The following is a 12095-nucleotide window of genomic DNA, read 5'->3' as shown; positions in this document are numbered from 1 at the left end:
ATTATACATGCAAACTACACATTTAAGCAAATAATTTCACCTAAAGGTTTCATTTTTAGTGTAAAATCGAAAGGACTCTTAAGAATTCAATCATCATATACGAACTAAACACTTGAGCAAAATTAAAAATTAATTTCTTAATGTGTATTAGGATGAAAGCTTTCAATTTAGTCGTTTTAAACTCAAATAAATGAATAAAATTCACGTAAAAGGAGATAAACAACTTAATATATATAATATATAAAGTTAATAAGTAACTTTATGTTACAAGTCAATCTAAAAATAAAAGTCATTTCACAAATATTCTAGACGACTTATGTACACCCAAAAAGGTTTGCTAGGCCAAATCTAGTGGTAAACAACAATTAATCTCTCACCACAAGAGTCACAGAGGGATTTGCTAAAATAGCTAATGCTTCCCAATTCGAGATTTCTACATAGTTTTCTAGTTCTACCCGTTTCATTTCAAACATGTGTATAAATCTTGAAACACTAATGTTAGGAGTCATCTTAAAAGACTTAAATTCTTTGAGTTTCTTCTCTCTTTCCCTTCACATAGCCCTTTCATTCCGTAATAAATTTTGTGTCGCTCTAGGAACACCATTTCGTATGATCTCACGACCTCGAAAACATGTTCTTCGATAACGTGCTCTTCCACTTTGTTTCTTTGCTCGACATCCTGAACTCCCACTTGGAGTGATTCGAGTTTTTCCCTGTTCAGCCATTTCTGAAATAGAACCCAAGAAACAATAAGAATGATTATGTCATTCATGCGACAACTTATGTCGCAATTTATTGTAGAAGTCACAATCTGTTTATGAAAAATTAGGAACAATTTAAAACAAGAATTACATCAAGCCTAATATATACCCTCATATAAAAAAATTAAAGGCATAATATTTTACACTACTTGATTCTCCATTTTTCTTTTATTAAAGCAATTATAGTGCAACAGTAAACACCCTTTATATATATATATATATATATATATATATATATATATATATATGTTAGGGCCATACAACAACCACACAAAAATAAATTAATGATAGGGCCCATTTAAATAAAATGTACACATATAATGCTCTACACAATGCATTTAATTATTTTCTTTTTCCCAAAAAAAGAAGGCTGAAGAGTACTTTTCTCTTAAAGTCAACCAAAAACTTTCCTATTTCTTATAAAAAGAAAAAATAAAAGCGGAGTAGCTTTCTTTCCTTCTTCTGAAGCCGTATAAATCAATTTGTTATTTTTTTTTTGTTCTTAAAAATTACAAAGGTGCTTCACAGCATTTGAAACCACAACAATCACAACATCAAATTAAAGTGAAAGGTCGGATTAAAAAAATTATCGTATCTTTCTGAATCAGTGGTGCGTCCAACCAGATTTTAGCGACGCGTTTGACAGGCGTCATATCCGTAAAAAAAAAACCGCCATGGCGACACTTCTAATCATATTCAAAAATTCATACCACCAATTATGAAGACTTTCTCACAGGTATGTTCATACACAAATTTCTCTTAAACTTGAAAAATAACATGTAAAAACGGGACAATAAGCTCGTCTCTAATGCCATTGGTAGATTATTCAGAGCAAAAACATAAATCAGTGTGTACCTTAAACTTGCAACAGAATTTAATTTTGCAACCAAAAAGTTCTGCCCTATGTCTACTTTGAATCTCTTGGAAATAAAGTTATAGAATCACAAATTAAATACCTTAAAATTTCACTGTCTTGTTGTTATTTTTCGTTTTGTCTTTTGTTACTGTTTTTCTAACTTTTACATAGGAAGAGAAGTGGTATCATATTGGGGAAATGGAATAGTAACCGTTCCCCCAAGTTTTAAAATTAAACTTATCTCTTTTCCCCCTTATTTTGTCAGGTAATCCAAAAATAAATAAAAATTGGGTTGAATCGGATCAACCCTTAATTCAACAGAATGGAATTCGAGAGGGTTTCTTTATTTTCACTCAAGGTTTCAAGCAAGGTGACCCTTTTTCCCCATTCTCTATTTTATCAGATTACTTAATAACCTTATTCACAGTGAACATTTCTTTCCATTTTCTATGCCTGATAAAAGACCAGTCATCAATCGTCTCTCATATGTCGATGATATCGTCATCTTCACTAGTGAAAATAGCAAATCCATGAAAATGATCACGAAGCTGATACACAGGTATGAAAAGTGTTCTGGACAAAGAATAAATGTTAAAAAATATTTTTTTTCTCACTACTACGGGGACAGGGCCTACAAGAATCAATAAGATAAGAAGTGCTACTGGATTCTTAAATAGAGATTTTCCTTTTGAGTACCTTGGGTGTCCTATCTACATTCGTGGGAAAAGACCCAAATATTTTGAGAAAATGCTCTCTAAAGTTATCAAAAGATTTGGTGGATGACAGAGCAATATGCTCTCACATGGTGGAAAAATGAACCCTCATAAAACATGTGTTGCAATCTTTTCCTATTTATACCCTTACAGCTCTTACACCTAAAAGTATCATCAAGCTTTTGGAAAAATCCTATGCCAGGTTTTTTTGGAATCATCTCCTGACAAAGATAAATTCCATTAGAGTTCTTGGAAGAATATTTGTTTCCCAAAGGATGAGGGTGGATTAGGACTCAGAAGTTTGTTTGACATTTGTGAGACTTTAAATAAGAAAAAATGGTGGAGGTTTAGGGAGCAGGACTCTTTATAGGCCAAATTCACAAAACTTAAATATTGTGTGATGGCTCATCCATTGTCAAAAGTTTGAGTTTCTGATAACTCTCATATTTGGAAAACGCTTACTAATATCAGAAGCAAAGCAGAGATCAATATAGTTTGGAGTATTCATAGTGGGGATTGTTGTTTCTGATGGGACAATTGGATTGGTCTTGGACCATTAGCACCATACTGTCCTAATCATAGACATTTTATCAAAACATTGGAGAATCATTTCTTCAATAATAAGGAATGGGCCCTTCAAAAACTGCAAGAAGTAATCCCAATCTGATAAACACAATATATTGCTAACATCAAAATTGGTGCTAATAACAGAAAGGATTTCATGTTTTGAAATGCAGCTAGTGATGGCATCTTTATAAACAAAACAGCTTGGAATAACATCAGAGATATCAGGGAGTAGTATACTTTGGCCAAAAGAGTTTGGCATAATAGTATCCCTTTTTAAAAAAAATTCGTTCATGGAGGTTACTCAAATCTAAATTACCTTTTTAATGATGTAATATGCAGGTATAGAGATCGAAGGCCACAAGAATGTCTATGCTGTAATAATCCACAACCTGAAACCATCAAGCATGTTTTCATTGACAGTGAACCAACATGCTACTTATGAAAAGTTTTTGCACATCCTATAGGTATCGAATATCAAAGCAAACCGGTAAGAAGCTTCTTAAATGATTGGTGGAATAATATCAGAAGAAATGCAATTCAGAGAATAGCGATTCAGGTGGTGCAAATTGTATATGTTTGCAAATATGGAGGACTAGATGTTCATGCAGATATGGCACCCAAAAAAAGTTCTATATTAGGGAGAAGAAACGGATTCAAGTTCGATCCCGACAAATTTTTTTGAATTTCGGTGAAGCAGGATCGAATTTTCAGTGGTGGAAGTTCTTCGTGTTAAGCTTGTTGTCCCGTTCGCTTCCTGGAAGAAGGTAAACACCTTCTATCGTAATAGTTTCTTTATTAGCGTCATAGCGATGACGCTGCTGGGTTGTTTGTTGTAGAAGATTCATAGGTTTTGCTCTGAAGTTTATAGTTGATATGTTGAGTTGGTATCTTGTTTTGACGTCCTGTTTCATATCCTAGCCTCTTGTTGAAACACACTGTTTTGTCTTGTTTCTTTGTTTATTTAGTTTCCTGATTTTCAATTTGAACATTATATTAATCTGTTGTTTCTAAGATGAACGTTTTCCGGCTATAACTTCACTTAGAATCTTGCTCAACTGTGTCGGTTTCACTAGTCTTGTCGATAGAAAATAATGAATGAGTGAAAAAGAATTTCCCTTAGCTTATGTTGCTATGCCTGGATTAGCATTATTGGAGGTTAATTTTCTTCTCCTCATGGCTTCATTATTATCTTTGTTATTATGGATGAGTATGCTGCTACGTAATCACCCTTAATCCATTTTCAAACAATAAGTTAAGTAAAAAGATGTTCATTTGGATTAAATAATACATTGATTTTATTCCTTAGCGAGTGGGTTAGCTTGCATATCTTATTACACTTATAATTTTTTCTTCCAAATGCGTGCATAGGTTTTATTTTTGTTTCAATAGTGAGAGCTAAAAGAATGTTCTTTGATGGGTGTTTGGATTACGGGTGATCTAGTCTTCCTTTGACTTAATGTCATTATGAAAAGTGATATAAAAATCAGATTTTTATTTCTTATTCATGTCTTTACGTGTTTCAAATTGATTAGGAAATCATGTTCTTTACCCTTATTCTCGTTTGCATCTATTTTCATGCCTTGAGAGAATTCAATGTTTGTTCTATTGGAAGGTGGGATTTTTTGGAAATACCTTATACTCCGTATTTGTTATCTATTCCTGAATCACTTTCTCCTTTCTGAAACTACGTGTATTTTTCTTTTCAAACTCGAGGCAAGTTACCTCTTACTATTTTCACCTTGTTTCCCGCTATCAACATTTATCTTGTTATTAGTTATCAAAATTTAGAATTTCTATTAATTCTCATCTTTTGTTTTTGTGGCATGTGATATTCATTCGAGTCCAATTGGACTCCATACTCCTACATCTTTTCGGGATCAAGTCCCAAAAAATCCTCAAAGGAACTAATGCATGAAGAAATTGAGCTGGTATAAAGCTGTATACACAGATATACAGCAGTATACATGGGATATAAAGTCAAAAACGGGAGGTGAAGTTGGCGTGCAGGTGGAAGACCAAAACATATGCATATGGGGCTGATATACAATCTGATGTACATCAGATATACAAATACGCCGGGGGAAATAGCCACAGTATACAGATGATATACACTGAGATAATGGACTGAAATTCATGGGATTTAGGCCCAAAAATCTGGCCAGCCCATAAATGGGCCTAAAAGGCCCCATTCCAACTCTTCCTTTATTTCATATTCTTATTTATTTGTATTTACTTGAACACCCTAACTAATTAATCTAGATAAACCCCCTCAAGCATTACCATTTTATTTTATCACGACTTCTAGTCAATTTACAATTTTCTTACCTAATTGATCTTGTCTAAATGAATTAAGTGATTCTTTCGATTTTTCTTCCTAAAAATAATCTTAAAAGAAAAACTTGCTAAGCACTTTATTTTAAAATTGGCATTTGCTTTGTTCATGTGACTAATAGTTTATCCGGGTTAAAATAATTTCCTACAAATCACAGAAATTATTTTCTCGTAAATTTTAACTTTTTCACAATTGATAAGATAGTTTTAATATACATTATCAGGATACCATACCTGAAAATTAATTTTTAAAAAAAACTCCCCTATCTTATTTTTATTTATTATCTGTTTCAAAAATAGATCTTTACTTTTAAATGTTATTTTAACATATCAAAAATGAATCTGTCCAACACCTCTTCTTCAATTGTGAATTCTCTCATAAATGTTTGGACACACTAAGTACTTGGATAGGAATAAATACACAGAGCAACACATTACAGGATATTTGGAGATGCATGGCAAGAAAAAGCCAGGGGAAGGTGAGTCGAAGGCTAATATGGGCACTGATAGCTGCGTGTGTATATCAGATATGGAGGGCAAGGAATACTGCACTATGGGACCATAACGTACCAAGACCTTCGCTAGTTTGCAAAACTATCTAGCCGCAGAGGCGAACCCAAAATTTGAAGTTTATGGGTGCACCGGTATTGTCAAAGGCGCGCATAAGCCTCGAAACAAAACTCAAAATGTGTTGAGCGCTCGCCTCACTTAATGTGCAGCTTAAGTTCTAATTTCTAATACATACTTTTCCTTGTCAATGAGGTTTTCTAAAGAGACGGACTATTTCACTTTATCAAAAAAAATTAATTTTTTTGTTCATATATTTGTCATTCATGCTTATATTATTAGTCTTGGACTAGACATATATTTATATTTTTTCTCTTTTTATGCCTTTTTTCGTTAAATCTCACACTTTATTTGTACTTTGTGCTTAAACACAATAGACCGTGATGCTTTTTTACGCTTATTGCTTTTGATAATACTGTGGTGCACAATATCATCTTAAGACGTTAGAAAAAATTTCAGTGTCGATTAAGGAATATTATCATATTCAATTGGTCGCCAAAGACATGAACAATACTTAAAAAATAAATATATAGAACAAAAATATGAGTTCTAAGCTAATAACTTTACTTTCTTATAATATGAAGCTTACTTTTAACATTATTGAATAATTAGTTGTGGTAGCTCAATGGTCAAGGATGACTCATTTTACGGGATGGTTGTGGGTTCGAATCCTCAATCCAGCTAAATTTAGCAATTGTGGATGGAAGCAATGGCTCCAACCAGCGCACCTAGGTGCACTATCATTCATCTTAGGATGCACATGAGGAATGGAAGATCAAGACAGTGCATATGATACAAACTAAGAAGAAAATGCGAGATAGAGAATGGCTAGAGAAAATTATATTTGTATTCGAGCATAGAGAACAGCAGGGGATGTAGAATGAATAGTAAAGATGGTCGGGGTTTTTATTTGTAAATGGTAAAATCAGAAAGATGCAGAGTAGGTTGTAACAATGATTAACAGTTTTGTTATTATTACTTGTTTTCCATTATTTTTTAAGATCTAATACAAAACATCAATTAATAGGAATAGTTTACTAAATTATTCATATTAATCGTTGTTTTCTTCATAGGTATGTCAAATTCAAATATAACAAATAAAATTTTACGGAGAAAATATATATCTACTACCTAACGCCTACGTTATCCATTAACTAGCGTATATGTATTCATTTTAACTTGTATATTCAAGATAGACTTTATCTCGAACCTTACTTTGTTACTAGCACCGAGCTTTTGATGTTGATCTTTCTATTAATAGCACATTAAATAAGAGTCAATTGATTTGTCATGTGTAAGAGATCATCTTAATTCTTATCCCCAGTATACATTTAGACGAAGCTTATAACGTCTTGTACTTTGTCCATTTGTAAATCTATGATTATATATAGTTCACATTTGAAAATGCTCACGGCACAATTCAAATATGTACAACAAATTCAAACATTATAGTGGACATATACTGTAACTGCTTTCAATGCCACTGTTTTAATGTCTATAACGTAAGGCAGCATTCGTGATTATGGCTTTAAAAAGGACTAATTAACGGCTAGAAAGTTGATAGTTAATTTCCATTGTCTAATTTTCAAAGTACTAGAACATGCAAACGTAGCCTTCATCTCACTCTATAAATAGCTCTACTTCGTTGGGTTTTTTTAATCCATTCACAAAAAATATTAATCATAACAATGGAAGCTTTTAATGTTACGCAATTCCTGGTATCTTTTCTTCTTCTTTTTGCACGATCAACAACTTCCTCTTTACTCGTAAAAGCTCAAGGTGATTCTGAACCTGTACTCGACGATTCCGGTAACCCTATCCTTAGAGGAGTGAATTATGTAATCCTTCCAGTTGGTGGTGGCAATGGTGGTGGTCTTCACGTTACAAACGCCTGGAAGGAGACCTCACCACGATACGTAGGCCCACACACCGATGAGTCTGCACTGGGCAGTAGCGTTCAGTTTTCACCAGCAGTGAACCGAAAAGACAATACTATCAAATTATCGACTGATATGAACGTAAAATTTACGTCTATATCATTGTCTGGATCGTCCACAGTATGGAGAGTTAATCGAAACGCAGATCAGCAAACTATGTTTGTGACTGTTGGTGGAGTTGAAGGAAATCCTGGACATGAAACTTTTGATAATTGGTTTAAGATTGACAAGTACGAGGATGCCTACAAATTTAGCTATTGTCCTGCAGTCTGCAGTTATTGCCAAACAATTTGTGGAGACGTTGGAATACTTACTGAAAGTGATGGGGGCAGAAAGCTTTTGTTTATTAGTAGAGGTATTTATCCTCTCAAAGTTAAATTTCATAAGGTTTATTAGAATTACCAAAAGTTATAACTATACTACTTGTATGGTATAAATAAGTGTGTGATTTCAGTGTGTATTGTATCAGTGAAGGAATAAGGAAGAGTAGTCTTCCAGTAGTGTGTATAAATAAAGATTGTTATGGTTTTTATTCGTGAAATTACTATGTATCATATGATATATGCATCCACTAGAAATTAGATACGTTATCCATTGTTATATTATTATCCAAATCGTCTGTAGCTATTATGAATTTTGTTCGCTAATTAACTACTTTTTGATGATCCTCTAAACCGTATTAATTAAGATAAAAGGAGTGATTTTTTTTTTTGTTCAGCGACAAATATTAAGTTAAAGAGTCACTTCTTTTTTCAAGGCCGTTAATAATTAAAGATAAGATACTCTCTATTTCATTTTAGTTGATCTTTATTCACTTGACGCACTCATTACGAAAACTTTTGTTAAGGATATATTTTACTAAGTAAGCCTTATTACTGATTTTTGAAATCCTAATTTGATTATTACTACTTTATACATGCATTAAATGTTAAGGGTAAAATAAAAAAGTATATAAAATATTCTTGATTTCATAAATAAGGTAACTAAATTGAAATAAATATTTTTACCAAGAAGGTTGACTAAAACAAAATGAAAGAAGTAAAAAAATACTTCTACCAAAAATGAGTAATTTTTTTTATGGGTGTGTCCAAATTAAAAACGTCCATTTATTTTGAAAAGGAGGAAAAGAAGCCTTGATTTTTATTTGACATATATTATCTTTATCCATTTTATTTTAACTTATACTTGTAGCTTATTCAATTTCCTTAGTTAATCAATTTATTTTAAACTCATCAATCATTTCAGAAACACCATGAGCATTTACAAGGAAAGAAAGAGGAATCGTCCTTCTCTCACTAACATGCTCATAGTGTTTCCTTGTTGATAGTAGAGGAATCGTCCTTGTCTCTCACTCAATAGATTTATTTGATATGATACTGTAAAAGATGAAATGAATTAGATGATAGAGGACTACTTGCTTTTCCGGAAATTATCAATCGAACAATTCAAAATATATATATATATATATATATATATATATATATATATATATATCTTATTTTATTATGTTTAACAGTTTTTGGTCCAATTTCTCGTAAAGTCAAATTTTGATTAGTATGAATCATTGACAGAAAGGTAAACGATGAATAAACATCATTCCATAAATCCCACCAATTCAACAACGAGAGAGAGAGAGAGAAACTCTACGGTACTGGCAAAGGCTATTTAAAATCCTAAAGATTCTAATGTCTAAATATTTTAATTGGACATGGAAATAGCTTTCTGTAAATTCAGAAAAGCTTTTTCATATCGTACAAAACCCATAAACCAAAACTCAAAATTATCTTCAGTTATTATCTCAATGTATTTTTGAGATGGTTTGTTCTCATTCACACTCGCATGAGCTCTTTTAATCTTCGTCACTGGAATAACCACCTGCATAAATCAAATTTCCAAAATGAGAAATGTTGAACAGCACAAAAAAAAAAAAAAAATCACTAATTAGAGTAACTTTTTCCTTGTGTGCTTTATATAAAAACCATTGCCAATGCGACGTAATTATTAAAAATGGCAAGACTATAATCCTAAAATCACTCAACTCTCAAATTTTTAGCTAGTGTTTGATCATAAATTCTGAGAGTAGCTTTTGAAATTGTATTTTTAAATTATATGTTTGGCTAGAAAGTTGATTGAATTTTGAAAATCTGATCTTCAGATATTTTCAAGTTCTCAAAAATTGATTAAGTTCAGTTTTTAGATTTTTAAAATTTTCACTTACAAAAAAAAAAGTCAAGTAAAATGAATATCCGAGCATAATTTAAAGAACTCAAATTTTTAAGTTAACTTCAAAATCTATGATTAAACGTCAGATTAATTTATTGAAAATTAGTTTTGTGTAGATGGACAATATAATTTAAGTAGATTCCCTTGGCTAAATCAATAATCATCCATCCAATCACAGCTAGACAATAACAATAGTAGTAGTACATGTTAAATACTACAATAGTGAACTGAAAAAGACCAAACACGTTATGTGATTTTGAAGGAATAAATCTAAAGCCGCGTGGGAACGAATCTTCTTCTTAAATATTCTGTGTTTTTTTTAATAGACGTGAAATGAATTAAAGTAACACTTAAATTATTTTGTATTTCATTTGTGTAACTTGAACATGTCAAATATGGGAAGAAGTTTTAAATATACCTAAAATTTCACGAAATTTGTTACAATACGTCTCAACTTTACAGAAGTCCTAAAACCACCAACACTATTTATTATCATATTTCTGTGGTATGTATTTGCCCAACTGAACCACTGCGTGAATACACACAGTGAGCATGTAAGGGTCTGAAATGGTCCAGTTGGACAAATATATGCCACAGAAATATGGTAATAAATAGTCGAGAGGGTCATAAAAAACCCAACAAAATGGAGACGTGTTACAGCAAATTTCGTCAAAATTTAAGTATATTTCTCACTCTTTTCCTGTTAAATAGTATCATTAATTTAACAGAATAGATTTCATGCAACTAACCTTGTAAGGTGTTCTAAGAATTCCACCAGATGGGAATGGAACAGCAATGGGTCTTTCACTGCAGAAAGCAATTTTATGTGTAGATATGAATAGAATCCCAGCAATTGGACCTGCCGTTGTGTACAAATAGCATTGTGATGCCTTGAGAAGTTTCTCTCCTTCATTTACATTAAACATATGCTTGAATATATTTCTTCTCCCTCCTTCTTTCACTATCTTCAATTTCCCTTTCACCGTCTCTGAAAAATTCGGCCCCAGTTTTACTGCAACACATCAACAACAACAACAACCAAAAAAAATGAATGATTCTGACCTTATCGGTGAGAATTTGATTCCCTTCCATTTTAACTTATAATTTAAGAGACAAAAAAGGGTAAATTAAGAAAAGAATAATAGAATTAGATGTACGTAGCTACCATGCTCACGAATTCTATAGGCATAACTTTTTGCCTTCTTTCCCAGTTTCTTCTTCTGAATAATTACAGCTGAATCATCTTGACCTGCGATCAATGCATAAATAAAAGATTTGTTAAGAAAATGTGAGCAAATACAGATCTACTGTACATGTTACAAATTCGACAAATTTGATCGAAACCGGGGTCTAACCATATATATATATATCAGAACTCTAAAATTCAAAATTTGAACATACTTGGAGTGATTATTCTTGGTGAATAATCAGAAGAAGATGGGCTATGAAGAGGGCTGCCTGACTCAGAATCTTGAGAAAAAGAAGAATGCCTTTCTGGTGTTGTACCAAAAGAAGAGCTCATAGCTAAAGAACTACCAGAATAATTTACATTATGATCTTCATGAAAATTGTTTTGATGTTCCTTCATATTGACTATATTTTTGTGTGTTTGCAGAGAATATAACGTGCTAATTAGTACTTTGATTTTGGGTGTGAAAATATAGGAGGAAGGAGGATATTTAAAGGAGTGGTCGGCTGCACAGGACTCTCCAGTAGATAAGATTCTTAACTACTCCCACTGTTTACCTCAACTTAGACTTCTAATGTCCAATCCAATAATACTATTACTATATGAAGACAAAAATTTACACTTTATTTTTTAGAAGATTCTTTTTGTTTGCTCTTTACTTTTTCCAAGAAACAAGAAAGTGGGGCAGTCTTCTGGAAATTATACTATCACCTACACGTATGTAGCAGTTGTTATACTAGAAGTATAAGAGCTAACTGATGCGTATATCATGACTTTTAACTTTTTTTTTTGTTATTACTATTTGAGTAAGGTATTAAAAACACGTCTAAACTATCTCATTTTTTTTTTATTTTCACACCTAAATTAATGGACATGTGAGAAGCACACTTAAACTTGTTGAGATGAACAAGAAGAAAGGCTTGAGGTTTTCAGCTCAAGTAGGAACTAAGT

General features: G+C 32.2%; 3 protein-coding genes across 3 annotated transcripts; 2 read left to right on the top strand and 1 right to left on the bottom strand.

Moving 5' to 3' along the window:
- The first annotated feature begins 1997 nt into the window (after positions 1 to 1997).
- Positions 1998 to 5195, top strand: LOC107862782. The gene is made up of 3 exons (XM_016708439.2): positions 1998 to 2176; positions 3237 to 3271; positions 3362 to 5195. The coding sequence occupies exons 1-3, from the start codon at positions 2067 to 2069 to the stop codon at positions 3577 to 3579; spliced, it is 363 nt and encodes a 120-aa protein (XP_016563925.2). The 5' UTR covers positions 1998 to 2066; the 3' UTR covers positions 3580 to 5195.
- A 1793-nt stretch (positions 5196 to 6988) lies between these two features.
- On the top strand, positions 6989 to 8273 carry LOC107862784 (kunitz trypsin inhibitor 5-like). Its single transcript, XM_047409606.1, has one exon. It carries the CDS (start codon positions 7484 to 7486, stop codon positions 8126 to 8128), a length of 645 nt encoding a protein of 214 aa, XP_047265562.1. The 5' UTR covers positions 6989 to 7483; the 3' UTR covers positions 8129 to 8273.
- A 1035-nt stretch (positions 8274 to 9308) lies between these two features.
- On the bottom strand, positions 9309 to 11676 carry LOC107862785 (GEM-like protein 4). The gene is made up of 4 exons (XM_016708440.2): positions 11357 to 11676; positions 11121 to 11204; positions 10705 to 10967; positions 9309 to 9607 (listed from the first exon to the last, which is right to left on the bottom strand). Exons 1-4 carry the CDS (start codon positions 11541 to 11543, stop codon positions 9431 to 9433), a joined length of 711 nt encoding a protein of 236 aa, XP_016563926.1. The 5' UTR covers positions 11544 to 11676; the 3' UTR covers positions 9309 to 9430.
- Between the last annotated feature and the right edge of the window lie 419 nt (positions 11677 to 12095).

The sequence above is a fragment of the Capsicum annuum genome, chromosome 3, assembly GCF_002878395.1.
Source record: "Capsicum annuum cultivar UCD-10X-F1 chromosome 3, UCD10Xv1.1, whole genome shotgun sequence".
Lineage (NCBI taxonomy): Eukaryota > Viridiplantae > Streptophyta > Magnoliopsida > Solanales > Solanaceae > Capsicum > Capsicum annuum.
The sequence above is the reverse complement of the archived record's forward strand: the minus strand, read 5'-3'. Positions and strand labels throughout refer to the sequence as shown.

Bases quoted from the DNA above. Each gene is read 5' to 3' on its own strand.
- LOC107862784 (XM_047409606.1), top strand. From the start codon at position 7,484: ATGGAAGCTTTTAATGTTACGCAATTCCTGGTATCTTTTCTTCTTCTT.
- LOC107862785 (XM_016708440.2), bottom strand. From the start codon at position 11,543: ATGAAGGAACATCAAAACAATTTTCATGAAGATCATAATGTAAATTAT. The intron at 11,205-11,356 runs GTATGTTCAAAT...CATTGATCGCAG, and splicing joins ACCAAGAATAATCACTCCAA to GTCAAGATGATTCAGCTGTA. The intron at 9,608-10,704 runs GTTAGTTGCATG...TGATTTATGCAG, and splicing joins TTCTTAGAACACCTTACAAG to GTGGTTATTCCAGTGACGAA.
- LOC107862782 (XM_016708439.2), top strand. From the start codon at position 2,067: ATGCCTGATAAAAGACCAGTCATCAATCGTCTCTCATATGTCGATGAT. The intron at 2,177-3,236 runs GTATGAAAAGTG...TGTAATATGCAG, and splicing joins ATCACGAAGCTGATACACAG to GTATAGAGATCGAAGGCCAC. The intron at 3,272-3,361 runs GTAATAATCCAC...CACATCCTATAG, and splicing joins GCCACAAGAATGTCTATGCT to GTATCGAATATCAAAGCAAA.